This window comes from Lotus japonicus, chromosome 1, assembly GCF_012489685.1.
Source record: "Lotus japonicus ecotype B-129 chromosome 1, LjGifu_v1.2".
Lineage (NCBI taxonomy): Eukaryota > Viridiplantae > Streptophyta > Magnoliopsida > Fabales > Fabaceae > Lotus > Lotus japonicus.
The window spans coordinates 99,999,203-100,016,396 of NC_080041.1; the positions used below are offsets into that span (position 1 = coordinate 99,999,203).

General features: G+C 36.0%; 3 protein-coding genes across 3 annotated transcripts; 2 read left to right on the forward strand and 1 right to left on the reverse strand.

Annotated features, from left to right (window-relative positions):
- The first annotated feature begins 439 nt into the window (after positions 1-439).
- LOC130728363 (probable membrane-associated 30 kDa protein, chloroplastic) lies at positions 440-5,800 on the forward strand. Its single transcript, XM_057579817.1, has 11 exons — positions 440-675; positions 1,018-1,142; positions 1,278-1,388; positions 1,520-1,584; positions 1,672-1,753; positions 2,338-2,412; positions 3,876-3,946; positions 4,036-4,118; positions 4,256-4,320; positions 5,146-5,220; positions 5,343-5,800. Exons 1-11 carry the CDS (start codon positions 567-569, stop codon positions 5,454-5,456), a joined length of 975 nt encoding a protein of 324 aa, XP_057435800.1. The 5' UTR covers positions 440-566; the 3' UTR covers positions 5,457-5,800.
- Positions 5,801-6,715: 915 nt separating this feature from the next.
- On the forward strand, positions 6,716-7,607 carry LOC130728364 (protein TIC 20-II, chloroplastic). The gene has a single exon (XM_057579818.1). The coding sequence runs from the start codon at positions 6,799-6,801 to the stop codon at positions 7,441-7,443; it is 645 nt and encodes a 214-aa protein (XP_057435801.1). The 5' UTR covers positions 6,716-6,798; the 3' UTR covers positions 7,444-7,607.
- A 983-nt stretch (positions 7,608-8,590) lies between these two features.
- LOC130728366 (uncharacterized) lies at positions 8,591-14,916 on the reverse strand. Its single transcript, XM_057579821.1, has 13 exons — positions 14,597-14,916; positions 14,450-14,502; positions 13,750-13,918; positions 13,612-13,675; positions 13,020-13,099; positions 12,699-12,852; positions 11,537-11,598; positions 11,348-11,410; positions 10,863-10,921; positions 10,464-10,545; positions 10,124-10,170; positions 9,795-10,034; positions 8,591-8,934 (listed from the first exon to the last, which is right to left on the reverse strand). Exons 1-13 carry the CDS (start codon positions 14,741-14,743, stop codon positions 8,916-8,918), a joined length of 1,239 nt encoding a protein of 412 aa, XP_057435804.1. The 5' UTR covers positions 14,744-14,916; the 3' UTR covers positions 8,591-8,915.
- Positions 14,917-17,194: the final 2,278 nt, after the last annotated feature.

Sequence of the window (17,194 nt, forward strand, 5' to 3'; positions counted from 1 at the left end):
CCTTTAGTATATCCTTTCAAACATAGGAATCACGAGGTTTATATCTAGCCGCAAACACATAATACGTCTGTAAATACTTTTGAGATACCAACCACATCCAAATCTTATCTTTCTTATGGAGCAAGCCATGAACAAGTTTTCCAAGCAAAACCTCAATATTTACATGAGCATGCCTAACTCATAAGTTCCTAACCCTCCTTAATATATGCACCAATGTAAAGAAAAACTTTATAATTTATGTTGATGTAAAATTATTTTTATTCTATTAATATTATAAAAAATAATATAGATATGCTTTACTTCAAACAAATTTTTAAAAGAATAAGTACATTAATTAATTGAGGAAAAAATCACTACTAACCCCACAAAAAATAAAATGCAATTTAAAGGCTTGGGAAAAATAAAGAATTTTTTTGGTTTCTGGCTCCTACTAGAATAGAACCCTCCCCTTGATGAGAATTGTTTTTGAACAATTACTTGAAGGAAATTTACCAAAACAAGAACATTGTAGAACAAAGTTCCAGAAACGAAAAGAAGAAGAGTGACAGGTTCGTGAGAAAACTGCCATGGCTTTGTCTATGAAGGCTACACCCCTAACTGGTTCGTGTTTCGTTTCAAATTCAATACGACCTTCCACACATCCACCCTTCAAATCATCGTTTCTTCATTATGGCGGTGAGTTACTCCATCCCTTTGTTCTATAACCTATATATGATCATATTATGATTATTTTCCCTATATTCTTATACATGGCTTGAGAGGAACATGTTTGTATGATGATCCTCTGATAAACCAGAAAGATTGTAAAAGCTGAAAGAACAAAAGTTGGCACATTTTAGAGAACTTTGGTGTTAGAATTTCATTTCATAAAAACCAAGAAAAAGGGTCGTTTTTGTATACATAAAAGCATAAACTTTTTTGGTTGTTTTAGCATGAAAGAAGTTTTCCTTCAACAGAAACTTGAGGGAACTGTAACTAGAGAGGATTTGATCATCCGGGGTTATTATATTGTAACAGGAAGAGCACTGGAAGTTCCTGGTATACGAGTATCATACTCCAATAGGTTGAAATGTCAATGTCATGGTGGCGGTGGGCTTGGTGCTCATATGAACATTTTTAGCAGATTTGCTAGAGTTATCAAGGTAAGAAGTAAGATCAGGAAATACATAAAGTTGAGATTTTTGTTTTTTGTTTTATTAACTTATGGAGTTGATTCTTTGCATCCCCCACATTTACTATAATTTTTCGTGTGTATTGATGATTTTGAGTTAATGCAGTCATATGCTAATGCCATTATAAGCTCCTTTGAAGACCCTGAGAAGATTTTAGAACAAGCTGTTTTGGATATGAATAATGATTTGGTGAAGGTTCGCCAAGCTACAGCACAGGTATGTATTTAGTTTGTTACCTTTTGTTTTATTCAATTTGTAGAATAGGGGATTTATGGTGCTTGAGGATGCGGTGATCACTTAGCTGAATGGACATTTTCAATGAACTTATTTGTTTCCATTTTCTCCAGGTTCTAGCATCTCAAAAGCAACTAGAAAGCAAGTACACAGCCATACAAAAAGCTTCAGATGACTGGTATTTTGGTTTCAGAAACTTCTACTTTTTTGCACGGGCATCACTTATTGTTTGGTAGTTAATCTCCTTCCCTTACCTTGATAATAGGTATCGAAGGGCACAACTTGCTCTGCAGAAGGGGGATGAGAATCTTGCACGAGAAGCACTTAAGCGAAGAAAGTCTTATGCTGTATGCCACTTGCCTATCTAAATCTTTATGGGGGACTATGAGTTATATGCATCATAAATGTGAATGATATGCTGTAAGATTTTATTTAGATTTTGGCATAAGATGGAGTTAAATCATTTTACTAGTACAGTACACACATTCTTAATCATCAAATGACGGAAAGGAAAGGATTTGTGTTGAAACTGGAAGCTGGATTTGCATACTTGCAGTTTGTTGTAATTGGTCTCAATACTCATTTGAGAATTTCACTCTTTTAAAACACCTCTAATATTGTACGAGCATCCTTAACAGTGAATCCCTAATTTTAACTGCATAAGAAAACATGAAAGGGAGAGGATGAGATCTTTCTCCTTATAATAATGGAAAGTTCTAAAAATATCAAGTGGAGATGGACCATGCTTGTCTCCTTTGAATTTTCTATTTGTTTCGAGGTTGCAAACTTGCAGAAAAACTTACCATTGTGGTAGATTCATTTGTTTTGTGTCTGTGTTGTTTAATTCTTGCAAGTCACTATGAGTTGAAAACAAGCTGCTTTGGTGCATTGAAGTTTGATTTCTTCACTTTGCGTCATGTGACTTGTTCAGGATAATGCAACTGCTTTGAAGATGCAGCTTGAACAGCAAAGGAATGTTGCCAATAGTCTTGTGTCCAAAACACAGGTTAGTTACCATCTGTGATGATAAATTTTACGACAGTGGCATGGAGATTTATAGTATACCAGATATAGTATCTTCACACTCACTATGTTGGGTGACCCACATTCTATGTTTTATTAATTATTACTTCAATTTGTCTTTGAAAAGTCATAAATAAAAGGGGGAATGTGTAGAGATGTGAAGTAGTTGTGAAGTTTTTATGGGAGAGAATAATAAAATACGAGTAAATAACCCAGGAATTGGAGTGAATTGAGATAGAGAGTCGAGGGATAAAAGAATTGAAATCAGCAGTAGTAAGTGTACTTCTATCTTGGTTCATGAAATTTTCTTGCGGACTTGTATAAGATGCTAAAGTATAAATGCTACTTTTATGTGCATCTTCATGTGAATTGAGTAATGAGCTGACTCTTTCAGTACAAGAGATTTCATGATTGCCCTTGAAAAAAATAGATAACAGTGGTGTTCTTTGAGTGAAAATATGACTTATAATTATCATACACTTATATTGGAAGTCAGATGTTTCTTAAAAAAAAGAGCTTCAATTCATATTTGCATGTTTCATAACACCTAGCTATCATGTATATTGTTATAACATTGTTAAACTGTACATCATACCATTATACTCCTCTTTTCGTGTATGTATTCTTTCCTTTATGTTCCACCAACTTCTCTTTCAAAACAAAGGGTTATACTCTTTTAAGTCCTTTGCTTTGCATATTCATTTTCACATTCATAGACTTATCAGAGTCGGCATTTTTGTTCTATTCCTCTGATATTATATAACCTCTTGCTTGAAGCTTTGCTTCAGTTGCATGTGTTCATCCTCGAAGAACAAGGTCAAAGATTATAGAGTACCTGTAGAACAATTATATGTTAGAGATATACAGATCATAACTTCTGAAGATTAAATTAGTATGGTGAATACTGTATGGATATCTAGTCCAGCAACTATTATAATACACTTGCCAGGGAAAAAATCATTAGTAATACAATATCGGTATAAGAGTGGATTGTTATTTTTACTAAGGGAACTTTCATACCTGATTAACCTGGGGTGAAAATTCGTAGCAAGATTAACAGAAAGCAAAATTGCTTTATGCAGGGTAAAAACTGGCGAGCAAGATATGGTAATATACCTATATATTTTTGGAAGTAATATAACCTTTCTAAGGAACTACTTTTAACCAGTGTCTGGAATATCTTTTCTTATCCTTTTCTTTTGGGTGGAATGAGGCTGCAGTAGAAATTTCTAACTTGTTTATGGGCTTTGTGGCTTCAAGGTTTATTGGTAGAAATACCTTCCTCTTTGTCCTATAGTCACACCATATACTTGGATGTTTGTCAGTCTATCATTGCACCATGTTGCTAATGCTGATTTATTTTAGTATCAGTTGCATTGTTCATTTGCACTATTTGATAAGCATATCTGAGGAATGCATGTAACTCTATGTACTGTTTGTCCACAGCTTCTGGAGAGCAAGATACAGGAGGCAAAGTCGAAGAAAGATACACTCAAAGCAAGAGCTCAATCCGCAAAGTTAGTCTTCATATCTATCTTTCATTCTTCGGAAGCCGGGCTTGTCTATCGCCTTTGTCTAAATAGTCAATTCTTTTTCTTCTCTTTAGGACTTCAACCATTGTAAGTGAGATGGTGAGCAATATCAGCACAAGCAGCGCCCTTGCAGCGTTCGATAAGATGGAGGAAAAGGGTAATTTTTTTTTCATATTCTATTTTGGATTCTTCATATGGAAGAAATGGCTTTCATCCATGATATCAATAGGTTCTAGTTCATATAGTTCTTAAAAATTTATTTAAGCCTTAGAAATTTGATTTTCTTTTGTACAGTATTAACTATGGAGGCTCAGGCAGATGCATTGAATCAGTTGTCTACTGACAATCTTGAGGGAAAGGTAGTATAACTTATAACTTCTCCTATATTACTATGCAGTATATTTCTTTTAAGATGTATTTCTTTAAACAAAATGAAGGGCTTGGTTTGTGTTTTTGCCTGTCCATGTATGTGACTGTCATGAATCAACTTTCCAAAAGTGAAGACACATGAATGGTTCTTTATTATATTTCTAGCATGACCCCCTCATGCAAAAGTCCATTGAGCTTGAAATGTGAATAATGCACAAATTCATCTACATTATGCTGAAATTTAACATTTTATTAGAATTAGAATAATGGGAGAAACAAGGATTGAAATTTTGACCAATTGCTCATAGTCAGAAACCACTATCTCAAAAGTTCAAGTTGTTGCGTAAATGGTTTTATTGTATAGTTTTAATATTGACATACCAAATAGAAAGTTATTGATATGCAAAAAGGAAGGTGAGTGAAACCACAAACTTCAAAAGTTAGTGAATGCACTTATTTTCTTGATCCAAAAGTTTCTTAATTTTCATTACTTTATTAGTAAGGCGGCTCTTATGTTCAAATTAGCTTTATCAGCTTTATGGGTGCAAGATGTGGATTGGAAATTCATGGAACTCGTCCTCTTGATTTTGTTTAATCCTTATAGTCTATGGTTGTTACTGGAAAGCATGTTCCCATGAACTGAATGTGCCTTGACATAATAATAGTGGCTATTCATTGACCTCTTGTGATGATTAGCATTTTTCTATAGTAGTTGTCTTCCAATATTTTGTGCCATATCTTGTAACCAAAACATGGGGTTAAATTCTCTCCTCTCTCACAAAATTAAAGACATTTCTTACTCTACCAATTTGCAGTTTGCACTGCTAGAGAACTCTTCTGTTGATGATGATCTTGAAGAGTTAAAGAAAGAAATATATGGAAGCTCTAAGGTATCAAGCTATTAATTGTATCTAATGACTGTTTCACTTTCTCTGCATATTAGTCATCAAAAGAAAACTTGTTTATCATGGGGACTTTAATCTTTCTTTTTTTGTCATTTTTGTGTTGGCAGAGGGGAGAACTTCCACCTGGAAGAACTGTTCCCACTAACAAAGAATTTCTATTTCCTGACTTGGAGGTTGAGAAGGAGCTTGATGAATTGAGAAGAAGAGCAAAAGGGTTCTAGGTTCACCCTTGATCTCTCTTGATCACTCACCTGAAAACCTTAAGAGATAGAGTTTTTTTCTTGGCCGCCAAATATAGGAATTTAGATTTTAGTCTTCTTTTGATCATATGTAACTTGAAGTTGGGAACCGATAAAGATCGGTGACACCTAATGATAGACTACTAGAGTGAGATAGGAAGAGAAGAGAGATAAGTGATAGATGTGATATGTGATGTAATTTGACCGGAAGAGATAGAGAAAATGATGTAACAAGGTTTATGCACGATTTGGTGTTACACATATCTTTACTTGTGGGAAAAACTTGTAAATATTTTTTAAGTATAATAACCATTTTACGTTGATAATTTTACATTAATCTTTATAAGTTATTAATTTAACAATAAGTTTATTGGTTAAAAATTGTAATTTCATAAATAAAATTTTTTTGATGATCAAATAACAAATAAGTAAATCACCAAATTGGTCGGTGCAAGTTCATGTTGCTCACAATTTGGTCTCGCTCATAATTTAGTCTCTAAAGAAGAAAATGGCTTGATGAATCCTTAAATGTGCAAAAGTTGATCATGTTTGTCTTTGGATTCCATCCAATAGCTAAACTATATGGAAATGGTGATGTGGCAAGTTAAGTGACATGTAGACTTCCACTTGTAATCCAATGTGGCTAACACCCACTCCCCTAAAAATTTCACCCTTCGACATTTTCATTCTCTCCCCCACCCACCACTCTCTCAAACCCTACTCCTTGTTCTTCCTTCATCTCATTTTTACTTATTTTTTCTTTTTATATCATATTATCTATCATATCTCTTATTTCATCTTTTGTCTCTATTAGTGTAGGTGTGGTCCAAATGTGATTTGAATATTTGATAATGAAACCTTGGTAAAATTTATCTACACCTTTTGGTGTATAATTATTAGTATTAAATAATATTCGTAATGAATAGCCAATTTAATTCTTAAAATATGAGATTGGTCAATCTAATCAAATATGAAAATTATTATTTTGATATTTAAAAGATAAGACTATTACATCGTCTCACTTTTAACACACTAAACGATATAACTAATGAGACTATTACATCGTCTCACTTTTAACACACTAAACGATAAAAGACCATCAATGAAAAGTGCTAGAATCGAAAATTCTAGCCCCATGGCTAAGAGATAATAATCAATTGATTTTTTTTACAAATTTATCTTGAAATTCTTCAATAATAGAAATTAATTAAGTTTTGTATTTGAGAGACCAATGCAGAATGAAAAGGAATTACAGAAGCCCTAAAAATTAGTAGCAAGTAGCAACGTCTTGACTCACCAACGAATCAACCTGTGAAATTGGAAAATGGCTTCTCTTCCTCTTCTCCGCCCCTCCCTCCTCCACACCCGCAACCCCTCTTCCACCACCACCGCCCTAACCCTCAAACCCAGACCCACTCTCCTCCGCTTCTCACCTCTCCACCCGCCATCCAACCGCCGCAGCAACAACCACCTCACAGTCCGCATGTCCAACTCCTCCTCCACCTCCCCTCCCGCAGTAGAACGCCTAATCTCCGTCGCCGCCTACACTCTCCCCTTCTTCAACTCCCTCCAATACGGCCGCTACCTCCTCTCCCAATACCCCAACCTCGCCGTCCTCCTCGACCCCCTCATCCCCTTCCTCTCCTTCTACCGCTCCCTCCCTTACGCCTCCTTCATCGCCTTCTTCGCTCTCTACCTCGGCATCGTCAGAAACCCTAGCTTCCCTCGATTCGTCAGGTTCAACGCGATGCAAGCCGTCACGCTCGACGTGCTCCTCGTCTTGCCGCTACTCCTCCACCGGATCTTCACTCCGGGTCGGGCCGGGCTAGGGTTTCGGATCATGGTTTGGTCCCACAACGCCATCTTCATCTTCAGCGTGCTCTGCTTCCTCTACAGTGCTGCTTCCAGTGTTCTTGGCCGCACGCCTTACTTGCCTTTCGTTGCCGACGCTGCTTCTAGGCAAATCTGATTGTAATTTTGATATGTGTGTTTGGATTTCCATATTTCATTTTGTAAAAGCGCTTTTTTCTGTAATCTACTGTGAGACATAATTTCATTTGAAAATAACTTTAACAGAAAACCAAACACGTTATTACTTGTTGTGCAATCAGCAATTTGTGTTGCTTTCTTTCATTGATATTCAATTCCAGTCGAATTTTAGTTATAAACCAACCTTGAAGATAGAACATAAAGCAATCGAACAAGTAATAGGTAATGCTAAAAAATTGATTTCAGTGCAGGAAAGAATTGCGTATGAAGATACAACCATTTCTTTTATAATTTCATCTATAATCTATCTTTAGGTTCGTTGATAAGTTACAGGATTAATCTTACTTCTTATTAACCTGCCAACGTACTTATACAAAGAGAACACAAGTTTACAAATATTTCAGTTGATTTTTTGTAAGTAATAGATAATTAATTATATTGTGGTACCGGTCCTCTCTTACTAGGGAAATTTCCTCTCAATGCTCTAACGCCCACATCGGATATGGACCGAACTGTCTTACGACGTTCTGAACCCAGCTCACGTACCGCTTTAATAGGCAAACAGCCCAATATATTTGCTCATAAATTTGTTCAAAAAATATTCACAAAAACATTGCCCGATCAAATTCTCCCTTAGACTCATAAAAAGGTGACTTTATTTTTCACAAATTTTAGAAAATTAATGAATCCATGAAATAATCTTTGAAGAAAATCTTCATTACATCATAAAGGAATGATAAATCATACCAAAAAAGTTGCTGCAAATTTTCATTGAGCTCATTAGACCAATTAATTAGTACTCAATCATGACTTACAATTATTCTTCAAGTAAGTATTATCACTCAACTTTCGTACCAGTACCGCCCTAGAAACAAAATGGTTCACTACCCCAACCCCAAAGGGTGTTAATTAGTATATTTTAAAAAAATTGAATCCTCAATTGAAATAACAATTCCTTCATTATCCTCAAATGTGTTTGAGTAAACAACTTGACTAAGCGCGCAGATAATTTTATAAACTTATTGAAATAAGTTCAAAATAGCTTATGATTATAGCATTAAACATGAGCTTCTTATGAAAATAAGCTCAAAGCATCTTAGAGATAGGTCATAAGTTTTTTCATAAGATTACTCAAACACTTATACAAGCGTCTATGCTATAAAATGAGCTCAAATAAGATATTCAAAACACGGCCTAAATGTTGACCTAGAGAAAACTACTTCAAGCACAATTGCAAGAACTGCTCCAAGTAGGCAGATTACAAATTAGATTTAATCTCTCCAAAGGAACATCAAACCATAATTTTGCTACACACCTAAGCTCAAGTTATACATCCATCGTTGGAGAAATAGCTCAATACATTGCAAAATTATTTGTCCAACACCTGGTTCAACACCCACCTAGACTAGACATTTCATGATAACCATAACAATATATGACTCACGGCAGTTGCTAGTACCGATCATGACGCCTGGCAAAAAAGTAAGACAGGTTAGGTACAAGGCATACATAAATAAAATATTTCAACTATTGATATTTATTTTCTCCAAGTGCATCTTTATTTTAGAGAAAAAAGTAAAAGTTCAATCATTGATCTGAAAATCCACTACTGATAGTACAAGTGTACATGTAACAAGTTTTGATTCACTCACACCCAATTTTTCTTCCATCCCATATCCATCATCTTTTTCTTCCAATCGCTCACTCCGTTTTCTATCACATCACCCATTATATCTTTTATTTCTCTCTTTCATTCCTATCTCTCTAATTTAGGTGTGGGTGGAATGGGTGTGAAGATAAAATTTTCCTATTAACAATCCATGAATTTGCTAAAATCCACTCTTGATTTATTTATTTTCATCGATAGTTGAAACCTCTCGTATCTTTGAACTTAATACAAGTTAGGATATTATGATATCGTGCGGTGTGGTCAGCCCCACCTAATGGGAGAAAAGGTTAGACTGTTATTATAGTTGAAATCCCTCACTTTTCTCTTTAAAATTATAAATGACTGCAAGTCTAGAGGAACCAATTCAGAAAATAACGTGAGAAAAAGAAAAAGAAAAATAATGTGAGAAAAAGAAAATGAATTAACCAAAGATAAAGCCAGTAGCTTTCATCAGACAACACATCTGTTATGGTATTTAGATACCAAAAGAGATAATGCTTAATCTAGTAATCCGTATTTTATTATAGATCATTGACCTACATGTGCCACTCCTATTGGCTCCTCACAACACTTATTTTCCAAGATTAACAGTAGCAAGTTATCGAAAAAAGAACGACAGAATTTAACAAAGGTAACCAAGGAATAGACTAGAGAGCTTGTACCTGTGACGATCATAGTCTCGAGGACGATCCCGAGACCGTGAGCGGGACCTCCGGTGACTTCTTGAATCATAGGAGCGGTTGCGGTCTCCATTACGGTCCCGGTCATATCCACGGTCTCTATCATGGTGCCTATCTCGGTCCCTGCTCCTACGATCGATGTCTCGCCCCCGTTCATGACTCTCACCACGTTCACGGTCCCTACTCGGCTCCCTATCACGATCCCGACTCCGTTCTTTTGATCTATGCAAATAAATGCAAAAGATATTTATTTGCATATGAAACATTTCACTTTCATACATGTTACTACATTTTGGAGTAATGAAATTTACCTCCTGTCCTCATGCCGATCCAACTTGCGGCTCTTATTCCTTTCTTCCTGAACCAGAGAAAATAACATAGTCTGAGGTCCACTCTCTTACCGATTAAACCAAAGGTCCGTATGCTATTTGATATACAAAAATAAACTAAATGCATTCCCAAAAACAAAACCATACAAAGCATAAGCCTGAAAGGTTATCAAAAGAGATGCTATAGGAGTCATGTTGTAAACAACTAACAGGCAAAACAAAACAATTTCTCCATATATTTATTTATATTTACTTATTTAGCAATCAGTATTTGAATAGAATAAAATTAAACAAGATCAGAAATGCATGAAAAACGACTTACTTGAAGTTCTTCTAACTTCTCACGAATTTGCATATACCCTAAATGAAGTTTCCCTCCAAAATGATCAGCTAAACGGCGATCACTGTAAATAATAATATAAATCAAAATGTTGCAGCAAAATTAACAAAGTATCATGACTTCAAAATGATATATGACATGATTTCCCCAAAAATTGCTAGCTAGAATAGCATGATCTACAAGCAAAATACAGAAAAGACGCACATTCTTTAGCTGCAAAAGTTATCCTCGTAAAACTGGCACAAGAGCCTGCTGGTGACAAGGAGGTATTACTAACGGATCAAAAGCTGAAGCACTCGAAACCCCAAACTCTAACACCATAAATCCCTAGCAAAACTTAAAAGGGGCAAAAACAAATGGGGGCACGGGATTGGTTTTTACCTGTCATAAACACTCAAAAATGCTCCACAAATGTCGCACACACGTAGCTTCTGATCAGTCTGAATCGTTATATATGAGTAAAACAGGTATTAGAATCATTAGTTATATTAAAACTAAATAAACCAAAAATGTTGGCAAAAAATGAAAACCTACATGCCAAAAACGTGGATATATAATTATGTATGGGGAATTATTTTGCACAGTCTACTTCTACATGCATATCTGTATATTGCTCCCTCAAGTACCAACTCACAATGAATCAGTTTGGGACAAAACATATTACTTTATACCTCTTTAGCTGTGAACATTGGAGAAATAGCTAATATAAACTTATGGGACAGAGACAAAAATTATTATAATGGGAGTTATTTCAAAGCACATTTCCTACACTTAATTTATTCCAACAGCTTACTTGTTGTTATAGAGGAAATATATATGTAACTTTCTAACATATACAAAGAGTTACAGATCATGGAAACACTCACAATCCGCACATCGGCAGCTGTATACTTTGAAGAATCCAATACTGGCTCCTGCCTGGGAGGAAGCTGTAACAGAACAATCAGACCTTTAGAGTCATTAGCAAGTAAAAGCTAGAAACGATTAATAAAAAAATGCAGCAGGTAAGCCGATAAAATATTGCAATAACTTCATAGACAAAACATATGAATGACCTTCTTAAGGGCTTCAGCCTCTTCCATTGCTTTTTTTGCCTCATCAACCAATCCTTGCTCGCCTGTTCATTCAAAATAATATCATTAAATAAAAAGCAAAGATCCTTTCCTAACCTTAGGTATATGTTTACATTTTGGAGTTGCTAACCAGAAGGCATATGTTTACATTTTGGAGTTCCAAAACAGAAGGCAAAGAACAAAGTTGGTGTTTTGAGTTACACACACAATCAAGATCCAAAAGAAATGAAAATTCTATAACAACTTCCGGGCAGCAGTCAATTATGTTGATATTAGAACACAAGCATACCAAATCTTCCTAGAGGCTAAAGTCAAAATGTATTAGTTTGAGAAATTAAATTAAAAAATCAGATTATATAAATGGTAAAGATCTTCTTAGACATGGAAATTATCTCCTCAACATTCGTGATTCCGTTCTCTCTGTGGCCAAAATCCTTTTCCTACACCTTGAAATTTCGCTGTGATATCAGCACTAAATATTTTTAATTGTGATACATATAGCCGACCTCACTTAGTGGGATAAGGCTTTTATTGTTGTTGTTGCTGTTGTTGTTGTGAGACATGACCAGGACTCCCGGAGGATTAGTAATAATATTTTAATGATGTTATTTTAACTTTTCTATGCATTATGTTCAGGTCAGTCAGAATTGCATGTGACCTTTTAATAATCTCCAAGTGTTGTGATTTACTTAAGATGTGCAATGGATTGATTAGGATGCCAGAACTGTTAAACTTTAGAAGCCCTAATGGAAAACAACTTAGGAACTATCGCGATCAGATTTTGTCATCAAATTAAGTCGTATGTCATCACTTCCAATTTCAAATTCTCCAGGGTTCTTGACCCAGAGCTATCTGTTAATCCCGAAATATATCAGTTTGCTTATTCATAACTGTCTAAAATGCTAAGGAGTACATTAGCATTCGAAAAGTGAGCGCATAGCAAATTTTAGAGCTACGTAACACTCCAATTGGTTATAAAGACAATTGCAAACAAATCAGTGTGTTTGGATTGGCTGGTTGTGTTTATCTGTTGTTAAATATTTTAATACAATCAAAATGCTGCAAATATAGTTCTTAGCAGAAAAGCCATGTGTGTACAAATTAGCAAAAGAAAACATAACCAATAAGAGTATCATTGACTTACCAAGTTCCTCAGCCTTTCTCATCTTCTCATTTATCATCTCCTGTGTCTGAGGATCAGGAGCAGTGGCAGGAAGAGGCGCCAAAGGTGGCGGATTAGGCAGAGGTTGAGGTAAAGATGCCCTATCTTTGTTAAATGCGTCTAAAAGTAGTACAGACTGTTTGAAAATCGATAGGAAGACAAAAGAGTTGTTAGTAAGTTCCACTATAATAGTGACTATATAACTATCTTGACAGTCTAACAACATGAACAGCAAAAGAAAGACAACACCATCACATCTTAGACAATCCACATTGATCTTCAAGTTCAAGGGTGATCACTGACCTGCTTGTCTGCTCTTTTAGTTCTAAGCTCCTCTACAACCTCCAGTGCTCGGATCTTCGAATCTGTCATGCCTTCAAGATCTGCAAACCCAAAATTATTTTACACAAGTGGAAAAAAAAAAAACAGGAAGTTGAAATTTGGGGTGACAAATAAAAGTATCTAATGCCATATCAAATAGTTTCAAATTTGATCAAGTTGGAATATGATTTGGAGTTTTCATAGTGATACGATCCTGAGATCTAATAATTGGACTTGAAAATATGAATTATCAAGGGAAGAAACTACCCACATCTTTACTCTGAGATATATTCAATACCTAGAAGGCTAGAACAGATTCAGATTATGCCTATTTTCGAATGCAGATTCACACATGTAAAGCATAGGCTTGCAACCAGGGGCGAGAGAACAAAAAAATGTGATACCCACAGCAACATGCAAGTTCATCTTAAGGCAAAAGCTACAACTTCAAATGAGACCATATAAACAAATGCTATCAACAGTTTATCATCCCCTGTAGTATTCTATTCTTATCTCATTACAATTGAAGTCTCAGAAATGCAAGTAAATCTAGAAGCAAAAAATATTTACATACCATGTAGATCAGCCTCTTTCAACTTCTCTTTGATTAGTTTGGACAACTCGAGCACCTCAGGTGTCTGCACATTGAAAAAACAATTATCACCAGCTAAATCATCACTCACAAATAAATCTGACCAAGACTCAAAGTCACCTGAGTTACTTCAGAAACAGAAATTGCAATTGCAGCTTTGGCGTCATCATCCTCAAGACGCTTGAGCGCTCTGCCAATTTTCCTATCACACTCACTAATAAGCTTATCTATGACGTCCTCCAACTCCCTATCATAATTGTCGGCACCTTTTGCTTTCGCTTCCTCATATCTAGAAACAGTTAAGGAAATACCCAAAAAGACAATAATAATCATAGCACATCATCTTTCAATTTTTTATCACTTTCCTTCTACTTACACTCTCGTTGTTATCCAAAATATTCAGAAATGAAATCAATTAACCAATTTCAAACTTCTGTCAAATCCCACCCCCTTCAAACCCTAATTTCACATCTTACAAAATCTTCCAAATTTAATAAAATTCGCACTAAATTTTCAGACTTCCAAACTTACAAAGCTATTTCATTACACAAAGCCATCATAATTCAAAGGGTTTGAAGTAGAAGAAAATTCATGGCAGGACCAGATTTTCCTAATTCAAAGGGTATTGCTGTTAGCGAACTTGAATCTCAAAATTAAAACAACAGAAGGCCGTTAATTGATTTCAAAAGCTGACATATCTTACAGCCAAAGAGTACACCAATTCAAAACCCTAACCCTAAGTGGTTGGAACATATATGCAGCAAGTAAAGGGAGAAAACGAAACAGAAGAGTGAAATAGAGCAGAGATCGTGAAGGATACTCTTTCCTGAGCTGCAAGGAGTGCACCTTAGGGCAAGGACCCATATCCATTTTCTGAAAACAAAACCAGTCACAGAATCAAAACGACGAAGCCCTAAGAACAAAACGACGCTGAAAACAAAGAGGGGTTGTTGATGAAGAATGTTACCGTGAGCTGAAAGAGCTCGTGAGGGCAGAGACCAACGAGATAGAGGCGACAGACATCGCGATCGTAGTACTTGCGGTTCACTTCACGAACGTCGCCGTTTCGGTTCGCTCCCATCAACACATCAAGCTGCTTCCGTATCGCGTCCATGCTCGCTTTGCCACTCACAGTGAAAACCAGTTGCTTCCTCTGTTACTGGCGTTGTTGATAGATGCCACTCTTCTTCTTCTACTTGTGATATGGTTTTGGTTTTCTTTCTTCTCTCTCTCTCTCTCTCTCGCGCGATCTGGAATTTTACCCCCAAATCACACTCCTTTGTGAGTTTTAGGGTTAAGTTAAAGAGGTCCAAGTCTAGTTGGGTCTTCTTCATTTGCCTTTTTTTTTATTGTTAATTTTTTATTGATATAAAAAATAATTCAATTTATTTAAACCATAAACAATGTACCAACGGGTGGTTCGTTGAAGTGGTATTTGATTCTCCTTAAGTAAGGTCACGGGTTCGAGTCTTGTGGATGAAAAAAATCATCTTAAGAGAGTTAGGTACACCATGATGTGAATGTTCTCAGCTCAAACATTATTACCTTCGAAGGAGGACACATGTATTACACCAAAAAATCATAAACAATGTATTTTGATGGTATTTATATTTATGATGAAAAAATGAAATATCAAAAAATTGATAATCATATTGTCCCCGCTCATATGATAGTTCAAGTGGTAGGAGTTGGGGGATATATGAGTTGGGTGAGGGAGCTCCAGGGATCGATTATTCGCAAATGCAATTTATTTTTTCGATGTAAAAAAAATCATATTATTTTGTCTTCTACCTTAGGAGTTGCACTCTTCGGAGCTTTTGGCCTTCACCACATCTGGGTTGAAATTACGAGATTAATTTAATATACCAAATATTTTGGTTTGCCTTAGACATACCTTTCAAAAATTGTAGGACACTCTGACAATATCATAATTCTTCATACATAATAATGAAATATTTGAATTATTAATATGAAAAGGATTGTCAACTCATTCTTTTGAACTTACTTTCTAACAAACTCCTTGTAATTGGTTCATTTTCAAAATGGTCAACATATTTTTCTCTCTTTTATTAAAAATAGTGTTGACATTTTAAAAAATAAACATTCACACGAAGTGCTTGTGCGTGTTACTAGCATTTCTATTGTCAATATTTAGTTAATGAAATGCGAAAAATACCCTTTTGGATTAAACCTAACTCATTTTCTTCTCCACTAGTTCACCTCATTTGGGTCGCCACACCATCTTTATGTTTTCTGCTTTTCTAGACCCCATTTTCACTTTCTCTCATGTTTTTGTTCGTGATCTCTGCATCAACTGTTTCCAAAGCGGCAATGTGGTTTGAAGCCTTTGCATTGTCCTCTATAGTTTCTTCTTCATGTTCTTCTAGCTCTTGTTCCCCTCGTATCGTGGCGTTACTTTGAGGCAAATCTTCTAGTTCATATTCTTGCTCTTGGTTGAAAACCATATTGTGGGATTTTCCTTGATCTGAGGTTGGTTGGAGTTCAAGTGCATGTCCTCAATCTTCACTTCACGCGAAAGCAACGAAACCTTCTCGCCTAACTTTATTTAGAATAGTGATCGATCCCTCGAGAGTTACATTCGTAACTTAATGTTATGTTCACGTTCACGCGGTGATATTATATCCAAGAGTACTACCTTGTACGTAGTCTATGTCTGGGGAGCATACTTGAGTTTCATTGCCATGACCTTGGTGTGGTTTGACCTCCACACGCTTGTTAGTGGGCTTGAGGTCAAAGGATCAAAGCTTTTGCTTCTACGCCATGCTAGTGACAAGAACGAACTATGGTCAGGGTTTGCATGGAATTATAGAAGGGGATTGTCTGAAGAGGAGAGAAATTAGGGTTTTAAATTGTGATTTAAAGGGAAAATGGTTGAAATACATGTTGTGAACAATGGAAATGCTGAAAAAGTGTTCAATATTTTACGCACATGTGGTGGCTGTCAGGGAAGTTATGGTTAGAGTAATCAAAGAAGTGGTTATCAAGGAAGTTGCGGTCTCTTTGAGGAAGATGAGACGATGTTAGTAAATTACCATTAATTTAAGGCTTAAATACTCTAGGGGTCCCTGAAATTGTACCCCGTATCAAAATAAGTCCCTGAAATTTTTTTTTCCGATTCTGGATCCCTGGAATTGTTTTTTTAATCAGAATAAGTCCCTACGCCGGAGAAGACGGTGGTTGACGACGGCGGTCATGGAGGCGCTACGACCAAGGTGTTGGGCCGGCTTCGTCTCGTCCTCAGGAACTCAGTGGTGGTGGTCTCGTGGGCTGGGTCGTCACAGTTGAAGAGAAAAGGCCAGTCGCAAGTTGATTTCTTCTCGCCGGAATTTATGGAGCTTCTCGGTTTCTTCGTTTTAGCTTTGTTTCTTGCGATTTCTTCGCCCAGATCAGATATATGAAGGTCTAGGAGTGTTTTAAACATGTTATTTCATGGTTTGTGGAAACAATGAGGAGGCAACCACTGTCTTCTCCGGCGTAGGGACTTATTTTGATCAAAAAAAATTTCTAGGGACCCGGAATCGGAAAAAAAAATTTCAAGGACTTA

Coding starts and splice junctions, on each gene's coding strand:
- LOC130728364 (XM_057579818.1), top strand. CDS start 6,799: ATGGCTTCTCTTCCTCTTCTCCGCCCCTCCCTCCTCCACACCCGCAAC.
- LOC130728363 (XM_057579817.1), top strand. CDS start 567: ATGGCTTTGTCTATGAAGGCTACACCCCTAACTGGTTCGTGTTTCGTT. Junction 676..1,017: donor ATCGTTTCTTCATTATGGCG/GTGAGTTACTCC, acceptor ATATTGTAACAG/GAAGAGCACTGGAAGTTCCT. Junction 3,947..4,035: donor GCAAGAGCTCAATCCGCAAA/GTTAGTCTTCAT, acceptor TCTTCTCTTTAG/GACTTCAACCATTGTAAGTG.
- LOC130728366 (XM_057579821.1), bottom strand. CDS start 14,743: ATGGACGCGATACGGAAGCAGCTTGATGTGTTGATGGGAGCGAACCGA. Junction 11,599..12,698: donor GAGAAAGGCTGAGGAACTTG/GTAAGTCAATGA, acceptor TTGAATGAACAG/GCGAGCAAGGATTGGTTGAT. Junction 10,922..11,347: donor CAGCTGCCGATGTGCGGATT/GTGAGTGTTTCC, acceptor ATAACGATTCAG/ACTGATCAGAAGCTACGTGT.